Raw genomic sequence first — 21108 nt, 5'->3', positions numbered from 1 at the left:
CTGCGGCAAACTCCCAGTGTAAGTTCAGCTAACTCTGGGATTTATCCTGTAGCTACTCACCTGTATTAGCAAAGAGTTCTTCTTTCAGGTCAGGATGAGACATGGACAGCATTGTGCTGAGCCAGTTTTCCATACCATAACCTTGTAAGTTTGCATTAATTTTGTAACTAATGAAAAACGGAATCAAATGGGTCCTATTCAGTTCCATTCGTTCTGAAATAAATAAGTTGAGGAATGAATAGGTACATTTTTTGGTACTCCCATTCATACCCATTTGTATCTCATTCATACCATTTGCGGGGTGGGGTGGGGTGGAGTTATAATTCTGTTGGGGTTGCAGAAGACTTTATTTCAGTGGCTGCTCTTGGCTACCACAACCCCCCCCCCCATTGTTGTGTTATTCCAGGGCATTTGTGGAGAAAAATGGCAGCCACCACAAAACATGTTGGCTGCTGCTTTTTCTCACAATATCTCAGAATTATGCAATGTCCAGGGCATTAAAAGAAAAGTGTGTGTGCACATGCACGCTTTCCTGGCAGCTGCCATCCTCCCTGACTCCACTGCCCAAGAACAATGCAACGTCCAGGGCATTCTGCAGGGAAATGGCAGCAATCAGAAGGACCTGCCAAAATCAGTGCCACTGCCACAGGAGATGACAGACTGAACAGTAAAAAAGAGGAAGGAGGGGAATGCAAATAACTGACACAAAGGGTGCTTCCAGACAAGACTTTTATCACATCATTGCCTTGCTTCATTCATGGAATGCAGCATGGGATCCAGATAATAACATATTCAGGTCATAACCCTCCCGTGTTTTCCCACCACTTTTTCTGTCTTTTTTCTTACCACAGAAAATCCATTAAGGAGAAAAGATGGAATAGCTGCACAATGCCTTCTAATTGGTAGTGCTAGGAGCCCTCTGTCTAGAAGCATCCTAAGTCCAATGAATGAATAGCAAAATTAGTGCAGTGCTAATGAATGTACAATTAAGTGAAGGAAGACTTTAATAATGAATACAAATGTGGTAAGGAAACTTTTCATTCTTGTACATCCATAGAACCAGATTATATGGCAGGGAGACTGGTTGGCTTTCCCTCTAAGTTGAGCCTTTGATATATTTCTCAGAGGAAATGAAAGCAGTAGGGTGTCCCTACTTCTAACAAAGTCAATAGAGGGTTTTCTTTTGACTTTAATGGAATCAGGATTATAAGTGAACAATATGCTTGATCTATTCATTAGGCAGGGCAGTAACATTAGTGCCCTGGTCACCATGGGCATCTGCAGGAATTTTTTGAGGGGGAAGGGGGAAGGTACACAGCAGTGTGCAATTGTAATTTGTGTGCATTACACTTGCCACCACAATACACCTGTGCGTTTTCCTTGTGTATGTGCTTTGTTACTTAGCATCACATTTGGTGACATTTGGAAGCCTACACATGAACTCTGGGAGTTTGATAGCAATAATGCAGAAGACTGTTATGGTCAAACTTCACACAAGAGGCATCATGAACTCCAACAAAACTTTATTTGGACTGAGGGATGTAAAAAAAAACCCAGTCTAGGATCAAGAGTAAAACAACAACCCAGATATACAAATATAGTATAGCAGTCTTAAGAAGAAATATCATAGTGGATATTTTTTGGCATCACTGCCCTTATCATAACATTGACTACTTCACATGATGAAGGAAGGATTCCCTTCCTCTTGGAAACACTGGTGTTCACCACTCTGTAGGTGTTCTCTACTCTGTAGAGAGTAACAGTGGAGTCTGTGGGGACTGCCTTCTGCAGGGGGAAGAGAAATGGGCACACATTAACAGGGTTTAGAGCTCCAGAGGAGCCTGGACTAGTCATTTTACTTTCCACATTGTTATCAGCCACTTTTTACATCGGCTAGCAATTCATCTGGTGCATAACTTTCATTTTGAACTGCAGCAATGTTCTTTTAGAATTGCACGTTCTTCCTGGAATGCACATTTTGTGCATCCTATTTGCACATTTGTAAAAAGCCCTAGCATCAGAGAACAAATCTACCATTTCTAGTAGGTTTAGTGACTGAACAGTGACAAGACCAAGATAGGTCAACCTATTTCTCAGTGGGTAGACCTGGTGTCTGGATAACATCTTTCCACCCACAGGTGATACTCTCAATTCTTTCCCTGTCTCCCTTCACCCGCATAATGGCCCTTGGGCCAAGGGCCATTACAGGGTGAAGAGCATGGTTGATAGGGGTGGGGGTGGGTGACTTGTTCAGCTTGCAGCCCACCCCTAGGCTCTGCTCTCTGGGCAACACAGAATTGGACCTTCATATCAGGGTTCTTTATTACTACAGTACATGAGAAAACACTAACTACTGAGGAGCTTCATGGAACACTGTCACAGTTCCAAGGCCTGCACCAAGAGACAGAGGAGGAGCTGCAAGAACGAAAAGTGGCAGGTTCTCTTAAAGTTCACAACAACCGCTAGCCCTTAATAAATTGCACTTCTTCTCCAAACAGTTTCACAGCCCTTGTTGCATTTCCCTAAAAAAACCCAACTCACCAGGAGACTGGATGACAATACTGGACTACACTGCAGAGTTATCATACACTATTCTAACGAACACATTTTCAGCTGCAGCCCTGCCTCCTGCAATATGGGTATAGTGATGATGAACTTTATCTGCATGCATTGTCAGGGTAATTGTTTAAATGTTTACATGCTCTGGAAAAATTATCAATAAGAACAAAGTTAGAAAAATAATGAACTCCTGTCTTTGCTGCTACCTCCCTGCCTTTTCTTTCTTTTTTAGTAGATACACTATTGCCCAATCTCAACTGCACAAAACTCCTGGACTTCTAAAAAAAAAGTACAAGGCAGCAAACACTTCTCAACCTGGTAGACTGCCCAAAGGCTTAAAAATGAGCCAGGAAGTAACTTCTTGAGATAGCTGGTGTGTTAACCATTGCTATGTGTATATTCATTGGCTAAAAAAATACTGAAAGGTGGGAGCAGGCTAGTTTCTCACAAAACAAATGGTCAGAATAGTGGCTGCACTTTTTGCCCCATATCTTAGCTTCTATGGGGGCTAGATACTTGCTTTTAAAAAAAATGAAAGCTGGGCATCTGGGGAATATGCCCTCCTTGCCCCCCTCCAGAAACCCATGCCAGTCATACCTCATCCCTTGGGATTATGTTTTCTTGACCTAAACCCGTCCTTGCAACATGTAGTGATAAATGACTACTTCAGAGTGACTCTCATCACTGACCACTCCCTTTATTCAGCCTACTCTCAGTGTCTTTTATATGAGGTTTAAATGTAGAACTTGGATATGACTGTGGCTCCCATATAGTGAGGCACTGATAATGGTTGACAGTGGGATCTCTCCCCATTATGTACCAGCGATTTATTTACAAGGTACTAAGCTGCATGTAGAACATGAGTGTTTCTTCGGGCTCAGTCCTATGGGTTGCACCTTTGATGATCAGAAGCCCCAAACCTGGGGCTTATGATCATCCTATGCAGGGTGGGAGGCGCAGCAGAAGTGGTCTTTGTCTCCCTCTCCTCCTGCCCTGAATTTTTTGCTAGATAGGCTTTTTTGCTGGGGTGCTTCAGCGGGGGAGGGAAGGAGGCTAGAGAGGCCTCAGGACAGCTTGTATCCTCGCCTCTCCAGTCTCCTCCCTTCCCTGCCCACCAAAACACCCCCTTTCCTCATTATCCACAGTTGAGTTCCCAACCTCAGAGAGCAGCCAGCATGGTTCTTTCTCCACCAGATACAAGGCAGAGGAGGGGCGGAGTGCTGTTTCTGACCTCGGATTGGGGAATATGAAATATCTTATTGCCCTCAGATGCTGCCTAAGGGCTACAGGATTGCTCCCTTAAAAACTGATAGTTACATTTTGATTTTCAGGAGGTATAAGGAGTTCCTGCTGATACTGAAAGCAGAAAGGTACAGTACGCAAATTGGCAGGTATGTATTCTAGAATAATTCCCCCCATCCACCCAGTAATGCTAGCATTACATCTAGCATTATATCTAGTGTCCAAACAGTTAAAGCAGCAATGTATTGTCTCTTCACAGACTGTGTTTCCTCTAGCTGTGCATCTTAAGTATTTTCTTGTAGAGCTTTGCAGGTCAGTGTAAGCAGAACTCTTTTCACATGTTTTTAATATCAACCTTGGGTGTGAGTTGTATGAAGGGAACTTAAGTTCAGAAGTGGGATACAAACTGAAGAAATAAATACTTGCAACTACAACAAAAATATCACTTTGAATTCTTATAGGACTGCTGAAATCATTTCATATATTTTAGTGGAGTTACCCCAACCTTGGGGCATCTTTACAGAAGTAAATATGAAATATGAGCTGCTTCATAACATAGGGGAATTGTGCAGCAAAACCATGGAATTAACCCAACTGAGAGGACAATTGACCTTATCGTGGAGGCAATTCAACTGGCTGCCCTGTCAGTGCTACTGGGCTGTGAAATACAACCCAAGCAATATCTTACTGAGAAAGCATGAATATGTCTTACACTAAGAAGCTTTGAATGTCCTTTCTAATTAAGGGTAGGCTTTTAAGAAGCTTTCCGGACCTTGAAGCCACAGAAGCTAAAATTAGAGCTGTAATCCTTATTTCAAAATTCCAAAGAGTTACTCCACAATACTATGGAGAGACTACGGAAAGCTCATTTTAGTGCAGTAAGTCCTTGTTTGGGAAGCCAGTGAACAGCTATGGCTTATGGCGTATGAGTAATACCTGTTATCTATGACTGGCTAACCATGCAGCATGCTCAGGGCTGGCCCAAGACATTTTGCTGCCTGAAGTGCCTCCTATTCCATGTAGAAAAGCTGACCAGACTGGCAGTTGAATCTTTCTTCAGCAGTGGTGGTGATGGGAGAGTGTTCTCGATTAAACTGGAAGGCAGCAGGTTAGCTTAGGAGGCACAGGCAGGCTGCATGGCACATAGCTCTCTTCTCCAACACCTTGCTGTTGCCTCCCAGCATCTGCTGCCTGCGGTGACTGCCTCAGTTTGCCTAATGGTAGGGCCGGCCCTAAGAATATTGAAAGCATAAAAAGCAGAGCTTGAAAAGCTGGCAGAAGAACAGGTTGACAGGGAAGGCATGCTGTGTTTTGAACAGCTTCAGTGGGGCAAAGCTTAAAGCATTTATTTGTTTCTTCTACGGTTAGGGTTGCCAGGTCCAGGACATCCCAGGCCCTGAGATTTCAGGACCCAAACCTGAGACCTAGGGATGGCCCCCAGTGATGTCATGGGGTGGGCCTTGGTGATGTCATTAAGCATGATACGTTAAGCATCAACCACAGTTGCTCAGAGCATGTAATTCAAATAAAAAAACACAAAGTCTAACAGATGAGAAAATATTTATCTGGTTGGAAATTAAGATAGAAATCTTAGCTAAAAGGAGGTGTTCCTAAGTCCAGCTGAAGTGAGGGGATCATCCTTCTCACCTGTTTACAAAGCCTGTGTAGGGAACATTTAATCTAGCTATTCGCTTCTGGCAAGAAGCGTTTAAGTGCCCTCAGGCCAGTCATCAGAAGGCCATTGTAGGAAGAGGGGAGCCTAAACCCCATAGAACTCAATGGGACTTATTTCTGAGTAGATATGGTTAGGATTCTGGTGTTGTTGGTAAGGCTTGACTATTCTTTTCACAAGATACCTCGATTCAGACTGTAATATAGAAAGCTACACTGTGACATTGCATCTAACTGTAACATAAAGAAACACAGCATGACCACATTTGTTACACATGTGTAGCAATCACAACAGAAATGGTGAGATATTTGCCCACATACTACATCCTAGAGTCGTGGGATTTTTACATTGTTTCCATCACTGTCAAAGCACACCCAGTCATGTGAAATGCTACGAGTGCATAGCAAGCAGCTCCTTTCTTCTTTTCTTTTTTTGACATCCTTTCTGTTGACAGGACAATCACAACTACAAAATTAATTTAGCAAAAACAACAGCAAAACAAACAAACAAAAGCAGTACAAAACAATAAAATCATATAATTTCAGCCAGCCATTTTTGCCACAGAATCTAAAACAGAGCTCATGAGGGGCATTGGCCAAACCTGTTGAGCCTCAGTGTTGCCTCATGTGGACTGCACATGCCCCCTGCAACACACCCTCAACACTGCAGGGGGAGGATCACCAATGCTGAGCTTCTGAGGAATTCCAGGGCTCCCCAAAATAAAGTCTTGAAAACCATGCTCTGGTACAGAGATACCATCATGCATATGCATGCTTGGGAGAAGATGGATGATATATTTCAGCAGTATAAATCCAACATTTCTTTACTGCAACCCTTCGTTTTTGTTTAATTGAAGAACGTGTCCTTGGGGCTGAAGGAACTGATTTCTCACCTTTCCTTTATTTCCCACCCAACAGTCAAGATCACACAAATACTTGATACTCCTACACACAAACACGGTCCCATATTTTCAGTCACTGAGGGTGCAATGCTATGCATGTTTAGCCAGGAAAAAGTCCTGCAACTCCAGCATTCCCCAGCTGGGGAATGTGGGAGTTGCAGGGCCATTTTTCTGGCTAAACGTGCTAGGGTTGCACCCTGATTCCTTTTAGAAGCCCACTTTATCCATAAGTACCACCCTTCTGCCACTTTTTAAAAACAAAATAGTGAGCACAGCAGAGCGATAAGGGGAGAAGTGTAATAAGGGGTAATTAATCCCATCCTATCAATCCCCTCTGCTCATCCACACAAGCAGGAACCTTTTCCAGCCAGCTATGCCGGAAGCACTGTTAAACTGGAAGAGGATTCGTCTGTCTTTTCTTTCAGATGGGCAAGTTCATAAGACACTCATATGTGCCATTATTGCTAAACTGTATTAAGTGACAGAACAGCCCTTGAGTCCTTATTCAAGCAGCTCAGGCTGGGAGATCCAGGCAAGTTCCTCTCTCTGTCACAGGTGCAGCAGCAGGGAACCCGCCATGTCATTTATTTGTAAAAGGGCACCCAGTCACTCAGGCTTTTCTGGATAAAAGCCAGCCTTTCATCTGGAAACCCTTCATCTCAGATTGGTAGGCAAGGCTGCAGTTAGAGGGGGCAGGGGGTTGACATCAGCTGACATTGCCTATGTAGCTTCACAGTACACTTACAGGTCCTATTTAACCTCTGCACATGCATCGGCAGACATCTGAGGAGTACATCAGGGGCCCCCACTGGAGGGGTGGTCTCCCTCAACTGCAGCTGCTCCTGGTCTCCTTCTGTGGGCTGCTGCACTTCTTCCGCCGGCTGCTCCGGTACACCATCACCAAGGTTATTGTCATACTCATCGGGATGTTCAGTGGATTCCTCCTCCTCTCTCATTTCTATTAATGCCTCCCTCGCTCTCTCCTCAGCAGTCAATGCACCATGTGCCACTGTGAAACTATACAGTAACAGAAATTATTTCAGTTAAATAAGTGGGGAATAAAACCACATTCATGTATTCTTTCTCTGTGCATCTGTAAGGTTGTTAGTGTTATAACCACTGATCGCGTAATTATTCTGTCTGTCTGTGACAGCCAGGTAGCATATTGGTCTATTAGGGGAGCAATCCTATCGGGATAGGTGTCCGCCTCCGTACTCGGAGGCAACCGCCTATCCAAAGCAGGGCAGGAGAAGCGCGGAGGGGATTGTCCCCTCTGTGCTTCAGCCACCCCGCATTTGCCGCTAGAGTGCCGATTTCGACTGTCTAGGTGTGTGAAGGTGGAGCGGGGGGGAGGGGCAATTGCCGGCCGATGCATAGGAAGTGTTGGAACGGCACTTTCACCTTCCCCAACCCGGCATGCCCCCAGGGATGCCCCGTTTTCACCACTCCATGCTCCTCTTCTGAGCATGGAACATGGGGCCGTTCCATGCTGCCTATGAGGCAGCACGAGAGGGGGTGGATGGAGTGCGGGCTCCGAGGTCAGTTCCCAGGAACCGACCTATCCGATGGCCGTCTAGCTGCTGACTAGTGGCCATAGGATTGCTCCCTAAGGTAATAATTAGGGAGGTAGACTAAGAAATATTGTCTTGTTTTGGTAGGATGATGGGAATTGTAGGACTTCTCCCTGTGTAAACTTGAGAACATAAGAAGAGCCGGATCAGACTAGGGGTCCGTCTAGTCCAGCATTCTGTTCACACAGTGGCCAACCAGCTGTCGACTGGGAACCCACAAGCAGGACACAAGTGCAACAGCACCCTCCCACCCATGTTCCCCAGAAACTGGTGTACATAGGCATACTGCCTCTGATACTGAAGGTAGCTCATAGTCATCAGGACTAGTAGGCATTGATAGCCTTCTCCTGCAGGAATTTGTCTAACCTCCTTTTGAAGCCTTCCAAATTGGTGGCCATCACTACATGTTGTGGGGGCAAATTCCATAGTTTAACTATGTGCTGTGTGAAGAAGTACTTCCTTTGATCTGTCCTGAATCTCCCACCAATCAGCTTCATGGGATGACCCCAGGTTCTAGTATTATGAGAGAGGGAGAAAAATGTCTCCTTATCCACATTCTCCACACCATGCATAATTGTGTACACCTCTATCAGGTCTTTCCTTACTCTCCTTTTTCCAAGCTAAACAATCCTAGCTGTTGTAACCTTCCCTCATAGGGGAGTTGCTCCAGCCCCTTGATCATTTTATTTGCCTTTTTCTGCAAATGAATTCCTTTTCTAATTATGCCTAACATGGAGGTTGCCTTTTTAACAGTGGCCACACACTGGGTTGCCATTTTCATCGAGCTGTCCGCCACAACCCCAAGATCCCTTTCTTGGTCAGTCACCGCTAGCTCAGATCCCATCAAGTTATACTTGAAGTTGTGATTTTTTTGCCCCAGTGTGCATCATTTTACACTTGCTTACATTGAATTACATTTGCCATTTGGATGCCCATTCTCCCAGTTTGGAGAGATCCTTTTGGAGCTCCTCGCAATCCCTTTTTGTTTAGGATTGCACCCTTACTCGCTCTACAGATGGTGTTGCATTACTGTGCGGGATGGCTTTGGATGAGATGGGAATTGGACAGAGGAGTGACTGGCAGACAATGAGACACTGTGCATATGAACCATTCCATTCATTCAAGGTTGATGATGTAATGGGCTAACTTACCTGTCAAAGAACGCAGGCATCCCTGCCTTGACTCACACAGCCCTTAACCTCCAGTAGTATGGGTGTGGGTTTGGCAACATTGTGACCTTTTTTCAGCTTCCAACCCTTCCTTAACAAGGAAGCCCTTTGGCACTTCCACTTTGAAAGCAATTGCCCAATAGTAGGCTCATGCCCCACCCACCTGTTGCACGCATTTCCTGATTAGTTCCCAGTACTGTTCATTCCTGCAAGAGCTGCTCTCAAGGAGCACCCCCACCACCTTGCAGTTCTTTATATTAATGAGGGCCTTAGTTCCCCACCTCCCGCCTAAGACTGCTCCTTCTGCACACATTTATAAAGACAAACAACAAGAGGCTGGAGGGGAAAAGCGGGATGAGACGGCAACAACTTTTTTGTAATCTTCACTGGTAAACCACAATGAAGCTGAAGCACCTACAGGAATATTTATTTATTTATTTATTTATTTCATTTCTATACCACCCAATAGCTGAAGCTCTCTGGGCGGTTCACAAAAACTAAAACCAAACAACACACAATAAAACAATTTAAAATATATAGAACATTAAAACCACAATATAACAATACAACCACAATAAAACCTAGCAGCAGTACAGGAGTTTAAAATACAGATTTAAAACAGCAAAGATAAACATTTAGAAAGCTAAAATGCCTGGGAAAATAAAAAGGTCTTCACCTGGCGCCGAAAAGAGTACAATGTAGGCGCCAGGCGAACCTCACTAGGGAGCTCATTCCAGAGCCGGGGTGCCACAACAGAAAAAGCCCTCCTCCTAGTAGCCACCCGCCTCACTTCCTTTGGCAGGGGCTCACGGAGAAGGGCCGCTGATGATGATCTTAAGGTCCGGGCAGGCACATATGGGAGGAGGCGATCCTTCAGGTAACCTGGCCCCAAGCCGTTAAGGGCTTTGAATGTTAACACCAGCACTTTGAATCGGGCCCGGAAATGGACTGGCAGCCAGTGCAGCTGGAAAAGTACTGGCGTAATATGAGCTCGCAGGCCAGTCCCTGTTAACAATCTTGCTGCCCTATTTTGGACCAGCTGAAGTTTCCGGACCGTTTTCAAAGGCAGCCCCACGTATAACGCATTGCAGTAATCCAGACGAGAAGTTATCAGAGCATGGATAACTGTAGCTAGGCTATCTCTGTCCAGATAAGGGCATAGTTGGTATACCAGCCTAAGCTGATAAAAAGTGCTCCATGCCACTGAGTTCACCTGTGCCTCAAGTGACAGTTCTGGATCCAAGAGCACCCCCAAACTACGAACCTGATCCTTTAGGGGGAGTGCAACCCCCTCCAGAACAGGTTGAATATCACCTAGCCGGGCAGACGAACCACCCACTAACAGTACCTCCGTCTTGTCTGGATTGAGTTTCAGTTTATTAGCCCTCATCCAGTCCATTACCGTGCCCAGGCACTGGTTCAGAACAGCCACTGCCTCACCTGGTTTTGATGAGAAAGAGAGGTAGAGCTGGGTGTCATCCGCATATTGATGGCACCTCAGCCCACACCTCCGGATAACCTCCCCCAGCGGTTTCATGTAGATGTTAAACAGCATGGGGGATAGAATAGAGCCCTGTGGAACCCCATGGCACAATTGCCATGGCACAGAGCAATAATCCCCCAGCACCACCTTCTGGAATCGGCCATCCAAGTAGGAGCGGAACCACTGTAGTGCAGTGCCTCCAACTCCCAACCCAGACAACCTATCCAGAAGGATACCATGGTCGATGGTATCGAAAGCCGCTGAGAGGTCCAGGAGAATCAACAGGGTCGCACTCCCCCTGTCCCTCTCCCGGCAGAGGTCATCCCACAGGGCGACCAAGGCAGTTTCCGTTCCAAAACCAGGCCTGAAGCCCGATTGAAATGGATCTAGATAATCCGTTTCATTCAACAGTGCCTGGAGCTGTCCTACAACCACCCGCTCAAGCACCTTGCCCAGGAAGGGGATGTTGGCCACTGGCCTATAATTGTTAACATCCTCTGGGTCCAGGAACTGTTTATCAGGAGGCTTCTGATCGAATATTCGCAAGCACAGGTGCTTTTACCTATGTATGCAAATATGCGGCCCCAAGTACTCTGTGTTGTAGGGATTCACAAAGCTCAGAAATCAAAAACCAGTCAATGAAAGGGCCAGAACTGAAATAAATATAAGCAGAATTTAGTACAATTGCATTCTTTGCACAGCCCCTGTTGGAGAAAACAAAACTGCAGCATGCACAAAAAGGAGGCAAAAAATGGCTCCAAGAAAAATACATGAAATATTACCCCCAAATCGTAATTTTTTACATAAATTCTGTGCTCTCATAATTGGGCATGGAATTTGCATTCTTTGGTGTGAATTTATTTATGTAATTTTTGGAGGTGAAAAAGAATTTGTGTGTGCGGGTTTGTGAATGACAGAGTGGAAAAATGCATACAATCCACTGTCCCCCCTTTGTGCTGCCATTCCCCCATCTCCGCACCGACCATGATCCCAGTTATGGTTGGAACCCTTAAAAAAATAAATAAATTATTGCTTAGTCTAAAAAATTTCTTCAGTCCCATTGGGGGGGGGGAAGGGGGGCTCCAACTGCAATCATGATCACAGTCAGAGCAGGGATAGGGGCTTGGCAGGAGACAAGATGGGTTCTGTCGCCATGTCCTCTGGGATGCCAGGTGGAGCCAGCTGAAGGACTGAGGGGGAAGTGGGGGAGAAACAAGCTAAGAGCTGTGGGTGGTGTGCCTGATCATCTCTTGGGTACACCAACTGCGTGCTGTAGGTTGATTGCAAAACAACCCACAGTGTGCAGCTTGGCACCCATCATGGGTTAGCATGTCGTGTGAACACACCCACTGTTTACTTGGACTTCCAAAAAGCTTTTGACAAAGTCCCTCACCAAAGACTCCTGAGCAAACGTAGCAGTCATGGAATACGAGGAGAGGTCCTCTTATGGATCGGTAGCTGGTTAATGAACAGAAAGCAGACAGTAGGAATAAAACGTAAATTTTCCCAGTGGAGGGATGTAAAGAGTAGAGACCCACAAGGATCTGTAGCGGGAGCAATAATTTTCAACTTGTTCATAAACAATCTTGGCTGTGTTTCCACCAGTGATTTACTCCGAGCTGGCTGTGTGTTGATGTCATTAGGGATACATGACGTTGTGGCCATCCAGCACCCACCTGGAGCTTATCAGGGAAAACCCCGATTTCCTGAGATTGCTTAAAGTCCAATTATTTTCCTCAAGTCAGGTTCTCCCCAGTATAGTTGCTGTGTGCCCCAACCCCCACAGTGACCTCAGGTATGCTAGCCCTGCCCAGGGGTGTGTCTTTCACTGTGACCCCAGTCAAGGGGTGTTTCCTTTCTCCCATCCCTGTGATTCCCAGCACAAACCAATTAGTGTCTACTCAGAACTAACATTGTGCTCTATGAAACTTCTCTCCCAAATGCCGATATTGGAAGGAATTCATTTCCCCCACCCCGTTACACTTGTCACTGTAAGCTGCTCAGTCCACCGGCACATCATGGGATAAGCAAGGGAAAAAAGGGGGGGAAAAGGTATGTTTACCCTCCCCCATTCATGCAAGCATGTCCCTTCAAACATAGGAGTCCATGCTACAAATAAAATCTGTGTTTAATTAATACCACTGTTGCCCAGATAGTTTACCAACTCAGCCCCAGGATGAATGAGTTAAAATACTGGTAGTGCTCACATTATTTATTTATTTAAAAGCATATACTGCTCACTCTTCCTCCCCGCTCCCACCCCCTGAAAAGAATATTGGAGACTGATAATTATCTGACACCACTAGGTTCAGCAAGGCCTTTTAAAAACTGTCTTGTCACTGCCTCCTCCAGGCTTGATGGTATCACGCCTTGCTGAAGCATAAGCCACACCCAGTCGCTGCTTGCTGCTTTTATCAGCCAGGCTGATCAATGGTAAAAAGCACGGGTGGGAGGCCTCATATCTCCCAGAATCCTATCCACATCTTCAGGCAACACAAGCTGAGAAGCACATATTAGCCCAAGGCAAGCGGGAGACAAAGTCAGAAGAAACAACACAGATCAGAATGTGAGTGACTTTATCCATGAAGCATCTTGGGAACAGGCCACAGCAGGCTGCCTAGTGGTCCTGTGTCTCTGGGGAATTACCACTTGAAACAGTTGCTCAGGATGATTCTGCACAGATGCAATGGTTGAAAAACCAACCTCACTACCATGGAGCAGGCTCAAAAATAGGTTCTAGCCTGGGTTTGGTTGGACTTGTTTTCCCCTACCATTGTTCTGGTTGTCATCCTTCCAGTTTCATTGCCCTGGGCTTTAAGGAAAACCTAGGGGCACGCTGGTTCTGTTGAACTGGAGAAGACACTCAGATGTGAGCAGTGGCAAGTTATGCTTATGACAACTCCATTTAAAAAGAATGTGTTAATATTAAACTACCACTTATTTGGCAAATATGTAAGATTTTGATTTGTGTGTGTTTTAATAAGCCAAATGTGTTTGCAGGTCATAAGATCTAATTAAATCACAGTGCAAAAGGGAGTGGGTGGGGGGGAGGAAACCCACAAACTGCTAACAGCAGCACAGCATGCATAAACCGTGGTCTGAAAAAATCTAGAAATCAAAGTCAATGATCGACAATGAAATTAAACAGGTTCTCACACCACTCGTGGTCAGCAAGCTCAATTCAGGTGGCCTTTGGTGAGGTTGCAGAACAGTCAAGAACAACTGTATGTGGACATGCAATTCATTTATTTATTCTGATGGCTGATATTGAGGCCAGTGCTTTGACCAGGGTTGGATGATCAAACAGGCTAATAAGGCCCTAACATAGGGCCCGCGATTTTCATAATATGGCACTGTGCAGGCTACTAAATTTTCCCTAAAGTTAAAGGGGCCCTTCTCAGTGGCCTAGCCTGTTGCCCATGATTTCCATAATATGGTGCTGGTTTTGAAAAGGATGACAGTGCTGAAGAATTAAAGCATTATTAAAATGAATTGCATTTGTGCCATGATTTGTAGAACAAAAGAGGTTTATTAAGTGGTCTGCTGAGACCTGCAGCAATTTTCAAGTGGTCCATAAAAGCCTATGGATGTTAAGGTGGTTGCTTCAGGAATAGTATGTTCTACTAGAAAGAGGCAAAATATACTTACAAAATTATCTGTACTAATTTGAACTGGGCACTGTACAAATTAAAAACTAGAAAGAACTGCCACTGAGATCTTCCCATCTATGCACGAAATTAGCCATCAGTTGATTGTGAAAGACAAACAAAAGAACAAGGAATGAAGGTAATAATGTCAGTCAAAGTCATGGGATCTGGGTGAGTATCAGGTTTTATTCTCTCAACCACAGCAAAAGCAATCAGTGTATGAAACCAGTTCATGTAACCATGTAGTTCACTCTGGAGCATGACCAAGAAGTGGAAACCAGATAACTTGTTTGGAGGACGCAGAAGTGAGAGAACACCAGCCCACGTCCTCATTCTCCCATCCATCACTGAAGTTGTTCTGTTGTTGCAGACAGAACACAGGGGGTGGGATGAAACCACCTTCTGCAGACCTGGCCCTGTTCTATATTGTTGGAAAGTCCAGTGTGACTTACAGCAGAATTGCCTTAAAGAAAGTGTGGTGACACAGCATTTAGTAAGAGGAAATAAACACAGGCTAGAGCCAGTTTAGAAGAAGTTCAAATCAGCTTCCTTCATTAGTGCTTTTATACACATAATTGAAGGAGCTTTCTAACACTGTTCAGCTACAAGCACCCTCTAAAGCTGGGTGTGTGAGTGTAAGTGAAGGTATGAGATATGGCTACTTAGTTCCCTCAGGGGGAGAGCACATGTTGCTTGCTACAGAGGCAAAAAGGAAAAGGGAGGGGAGGGAATGGGAGAAAGGAACCCCTCAAATTACAGGACAACAAGGGGGATGAACAAGACAAGCGTTGTTGATCCATGTTCTCTATTGCCCCCTAGTGTCGGGAAACATGTGGAGGTTTTCCTATTATCCATCATATACTTGATTGCCTGGGATAGAAGTGCTGCTGTTGCCCAGATAATTTACCTACTCAGCACTAGAATGAATAAGTTAGAACACTGGTAGTGCTTACTTACTTACTTACATACTTTATTTATTTATTTATTTATTTATTTATTTATTTATTTAAAAGCATATATTTCTTACTCCCCACCCCCTCCCCGAATATCAGAGACTGACTGATAATTATCTAATACCATTGAGTCCAGCAAGGCCTTTTAAAAACTGGTCTTATCACTGCCTCCTTCAGGCTTGATGGTATCATGCCTTGCTGAATATCAGCTGGGGTGATTAGTGGGATGGGGCATAAATTGAGAGGGAGAGGCTGGGGAGTGAAGGTGATGAGTGAAATGTGGAAAGAACAGGAACTCTCCATCCCCACTGTATCCTGCACACTTCCGGAGCTTATACTTGACTTTTTAAAAACATTGTTATTCCAACTCCCTTAACTGTAATACTTGGATTTTCTAATAACAGAGATGAGCACATCTGTGACTCTGGCTGAAATCTTACAAGCCAAAGGAAGTCCTCTGGAGGAAGAAGAGCTATGGGCGCTATTGCTCCTAAGCACTCAACAAGTTCTGGAGGACTTGCTCAAAGGTAAGCAGATGGGTCATTCTCCAGTGGTCATCTACAGGGTTTTTGCAGGTTAAGGCTCAAGGGTTTTTTTGTGTGCCTTAGATAGCTAAACTTCAGAGGGCCCAAGACTATAGCTACGGAGGGGGTGGTAGTCAAGGATTTTTCAGACTGCTTCCCTGAATTTTTGGCTTAATTTTTTTAAAAAGTGAGAAAAGCCTCTAGCCCTCGTACATACATCAGAGTTAAAGAAGAACATGCAGACAGTATCAAATTCAATTGCTTTATTAGTAAACCTGTTCCTACCTTCCAGTGTTCTTGTCAGTAGGGGTAAAGGCACCAGGATGATTGACAAGTACTTGGCATCAGTGATGTGGGTTTTCTGGAAGTCTGAATCTGAAAATTGTCACTGTGCCTACATTAACTGAGATCTATTGAAATCAGTCGAGATGTAATCAATTGATTTAGCATGTTTATTTGATTTATGTTTGGTAAACAAAACTAAAAAAAAGTATGCCATGTGTCACCAGTCAGGAAACTAGGTAAGAACTTCATTGCGTCTCTCAAACAAGAGCAGAGCAGCAACAGGAAACTCCTGACTCCACCCAGATATAAAAAGGCCAGCGCCATGTAGTGACTACATCACATAATGACACTATCCCAACATCTCTTCCCTTGGGTTTAAAGGAAAAACAATTAAATAAATCAGCACTGTTGAAATGTTTGGTAGTTACAGTAACCAGTCACCCATCTGTAAATCTCAAAGGCTTTCAAATAACTCAACCAGAGCGAGTGACCATATGAGTAGAGACATTGCTGTCAGTCGTACAAATGGCTCAGGCAGAGCCTCAGTAGATAAGAACACAGAAGCATAGAAAGCTGCCTTATACTGCGTGAGACCACTGGTCTGTCTAGCCCAGTACTGCCAACGCAGTCAGGCAGCAGTTTTCCCGGGCTTCAGGCAGGAGCTTTTCTAGACCTACCTGGAGATGCCGGAGATTGACCTTCTGCATGGAAAGCGGGGGCTCTGCTACTGAGCTATGACCTCTTCAGTTTTTAGGAAACAAGGATTTCTGATGCAAAGGCCCCTGGGATATGTGCTAGCAGTGGCTGGGAGGACTGAGAGGGATTGAGGGAGAAACAAGCCCTGGCAAGCCATCAAGCGGGCGATTGTCCTTCAGAAGTAGCAGACAAACCACCCACCTACCTTGGCTTATTCTCAGGGTGCCTTGGCATGACATGCGCTCGTTCATTGCAAAAGCCATTAAGAATCCCAAAAGGGCAAGCTAGGATGGGCAAAACTAATCAAGGCAGTGCTTTGCCTCGAGTTAATCAAGACTGTAGCACTTCCCAAAATTTGGGGAAATTCCCAGTCGGTGATTGAGTCAAACTTGGGGGGAAATCACTGGAGTGCCCCATACTGAAAATCCAATTATTGGCTGCTCAGCCAGGAGGCCCTGAATTTGAGCACTTTTGCGAAGTTTAGCCTTGTATATGTGACTCACATTTGCTCTGCTTCTGGCAAGATTGCTTAACTAATTGTTCTGTCATAACTTCAACCCCTGGACCTGCTTATTGCTTTGGCTGAGTCTCTGAAAGTGAACTCACCAAAGATTGCCAAATACCATGGGGGCTGTGCCTGCTCTTTGCCACCTTGCCAGCAAGGCCTTGAAATCCCAAGTCACGACCAACAAGTAGGGGGACTCAGCATGGATTAAGTCCCCCAGTGTAACAAATGTAGGGGGCTCCCACACCAGTCTGCAACTGCCCCAGCTAATTCAGGCAGGGAGACTGCTGGGCAGTGGGACAAGCAGTAGATCAACAGAATCCCTATTCTATCCTGAACACCAACGTTCAAGAACACAGATAACTAGAAGACAGCTGGATGAAATGATGGAATCACTGTAGACCACTGTATCTGTGATCTGTTTAAAAATGGAATAAATCTCATTTAGTGCAGGAGATGCCTTGAATGATCACGGCATCATGTAAAGAGCCTGCAAACTTCCATGAGAGAGCCATCTCAATCGCAGGATAAAAGCTCTGTGTGAAGAAAGCCACTGACCAATTCAAGGCCAGCCAGAGCTTTGCTGTCATCAAAAGGCCAATGGGTCACCTGCATATGCAGGCTTGCTGAGGCACGTGCGGCAGCATCCAGGAGGGGGCACAAACCTTCTTTTCTAGGGGCTGGAGTGGTAGAATTAAAGCGGGTGTGTGAGGCGTGCTTAGACTCGCAGTTCACCTGCCAGTGACCGTTACCAGTAAGCGTTTTGACGTCTAGGCATGTTAGTATTGTGTGGAATATATAAATGTTATTTTGTTAAATTTAACAGCTAGAGACTTCCTTTCTGAGCAATAACTAAACTTTGACCTTTAATTGTAGGTGTCTCTTAGGATGTTCCTACATTAAGCAAAAAACCCACATCCTTTCCGGAGCTTCCTGCTTTCGGTTTCTTTGCGGAATTAGGGAGGACTAGTTTACACGGCACACATGTAGTTTGAACTGAGGGAGTGCCCCCCTCCCTCCCTGGCATGTGTGCAAAGGAAGGGGGGGGGAGTCTTGTTTCGTAGCTTAACTTCTGCTGTACTGTTTTCTTGCAGCCCCCAGGAAACCTCTGACTTACTTCTGAGTAGACATAAAATGCAAGATTGTGCTGTAAGTCTGCAACCCTTGGAACATTTACTTGGGAATAAGCCCCACTGAACTCAATGGGACTTACTTCTGAGTAGACATAAGATCATCCTGTAAGTCTGCAGCCCTCAACACACTTGGGAGTAAGCCCCATTGAACTTAATGAGATGCTCTGAAACAGCAGAGGATGTTGCTTCTGAGCTTGGTAGGGTGGGGTATCAGATGTGTCTCCCTTCGTTGCAGGGAGGCATTTTGCCCTCTTCTCCCTCCAATTGAGAAATGCAGAGGCAGGAGACGCAACTGGCAGGCAATTCTTGCCCTCGCCCCTGTCAAATCTCATCCTGACTGCGCCCCCAACAACTGAAAACAAACGCCCACAGCAGGCAGACCCAGCGGCTTCTTCCACTATTGGAGAATTTCACAGGGAGGTCATGGTGCTCCTGTTCCGTGGGTGGGAAAACACGAGATAGGCTGGAGGAAATGGCGGGAGACACCGTGGAGTGTCACAGTGTCATCTAAAGAACCCGGAAACTTCCAAAAGAGAGCCATCTCAATAGCAGGATAAAAGCTCTGTGTGATGAATTCCTTAATTCCTTTATGATTTGTTTACAGGCCATATGTTACTGGCATATCATTGTACTTTGGCCTGCACCTGTGTTCATAAAGGTGTACAGAGACTTTTTATGTTAATATTTTATTTTGCTCCAATTTGCGATTAATTATGTTTGTTTAATTATACTTGACATTTTTTGATATTAAAAATAAAACTTTATAGTACATTGTTATAGAATATAGCCTCTTTTTTTTTAAGCTTTATGGACATAAACTCCGACTTTGAATTATAGTGAAAACACTTGTTATTCATGGAATCTGCATGTCAAGAGCTTTCCAATGAAGTGTTTTTCATAATAATCGGTTAACGGGAAGGCAATCAAAAAAGGGACAATCAACTAACTCCCTACTTTGAATTATATATTTGAGATAAAGTGTCATCCACTCCATCAAGGGTGAAGTAGACGTGTGGCAAAGCTCATGTCACTCCCAAGGCAATATCTGGAAGGGACAAAGGCAATACAGGTGGCAAGATCAGTCCCCTGCCCCATCAACTGTAAAGGCACCAAGCACCCCCTCACCTGCACCGATTTGGCAGGCTTCATCCCATCAGAAGGTGCTATGTACTATGCCCATAGAAGTCGCTGTAGTGTAGTCATTAGAGTACTGGAGTAGTACAGGGGAGACCCTAGTTCAAATCATCCTCACTGGATGACCTTGGACCAGTCACTGAGTTTCAGCTTAATCTAGCTCAAGGGTTGTTGTAGGGATAAAATTGGGTGCGGGGGCAGGGGGAGGAGACACCATTTTTGTTGCCTTGAGCTCCTTGGAGGAAAGGCAGGATATAACTGTAATAAATAAATACATACACTAGGAAAAGATATAGGTGTCACCTTTAAAAAGTCTCAAAGCCTTCTTCACACAGCAAATAATTAAACTGTGGAATTCATTACCCAACATTTAGTGATGTCCACCAATTTGGATGACTTTAAGATGGAGTTAGACAAATTCCTGGAGGAGAAGGCTATCAATGGCTACTAGTCCTGATGGTTATGTGTTACCTTCAGTATCAGAAGCAGTGAGCCTATGTACACCAGGTGCTGGGGAACATGGGTTGGAGGGTGCTGTTGCACTCATGTCCTGCTTGTGGTTTCCCAGTTGACAGCTGGTTGGCCACGGTGAGAGCAGAATGCTGGAGTGGATAGACCCTTGGTCTGATCCAGCATGACTCTTCTTATGGTCTTATGTATTTGTCTGAAATTTGGCATGCCTGAACCCCTCCGAAGGGGCTGATATGACTGAAAATAGCATCCAATTCTGGCTCATTGTAGTCAATTGGGAGATGTCCAAAGCTTTGGAAAACAAACCAAAGTGAAATTTTGCTTCAGATCCAAACCAAAGTACAACGCCTATCTGCAGCTCTAAGCCAAAGCAGCACCCTATCTGAAGCAGGGTCTGAACCAAAACTTTTTTCTGTGCACGCCCTTACTATCTTTTTCAACCTGTTTGTTTATTTCGGGGGGGGGGGCAATTATACCACTTTTCAATTGTAAAAAAATCCCACAGCAGTTCACAAAGATAAAAACAACAAAATACATTCAAGCCAAACAGTAAAATAATAAAACAATGATAAAATGGTAAAATATTTCATTAAAATCTCCAGGGTAGCTGGCAATGCTAATAGTCAGGAAAATGCTCAGGCACACAGGTATGTTTTCAATTGCTGGTGGAAGCCTGCCTGATCTCAGTGGGGAGACCATTCCACATGGTGGGCGCCACAATGGAGAAGGCCCTCTTCCACACCACGACCAAGTGAACATCAGACAGTGGTACAGTAAGCAAGGCCTCTCCACCACAGAACGGAAAGACTGGGTCAGTCTGTAAGGAATAATGTGCTCTCTTACAAAACCTGGCCCTGTGTTGTTTAGGGTCTTATAAACCAACAAAAATGCCTGGAACATGGCTCTGTGGCTCGCTGGCAGCCAGTGCAGAGCATTCAGTGCAGGGGTCGTTTTTGTGCAGGAGGGGGCTCCACTGAGCAACCCAGCCACGGCATTCTGCACCAGCCGCAGCTTTCGAACCAATCTCAGGGGCAGCCCCATGTAAAATCCATTACAATCGTCCCATCTTGAGGCCAGTGACAGAGATGAATCTAAGAGCACCCCCAGACTATGTCCCTGTTGGGGAGTGCAACCCCATCCAGGACAGGTAAATTACTCAATAC

General features: G+C 45.0%; 1 protein-coding gene across 1 annotated transcript in view; it reads left to right on the top strand.

The window, feature by feature from the left end:
* The first annotated feature begins 15603 nt into the window (after positions 1–15603).
* The window catches only part of FRMPD2 (FERM and PDZ domain containing 2), a 240287-nt gene continuing 234782 nt past the window's right edge, over positions 15604–21108 (top strand). Inside the window, exon 1 of the mRNA XM_084845567.1 lies at positions 15604–15724. Within this exon, the coding sequence (XP_084701693.1) occupies positions 15604–15724 (121 nt within the window). The remainder of the gene's footprint in view (positions 15725–21108) is intronic.

Source organism: Heloderma suspectum, chromosome 3 (assembly GCF_057233095.1).
Source record: "Heloderma suspectum isolate Gila_16-S chromosome 3, 16-S_ref, whole genome shotgun sequence".
In the NCBI taxonomy this organism is placed as follows: Eukaryota; Metazoa; Chordata; class Lepidosauria; order Squamata; family Helodermatidae; genus Heloderma; species Heloderma suspectum.
This window is presented reverse-complemented; position numbering and strand designations above follow the sequence as displayed.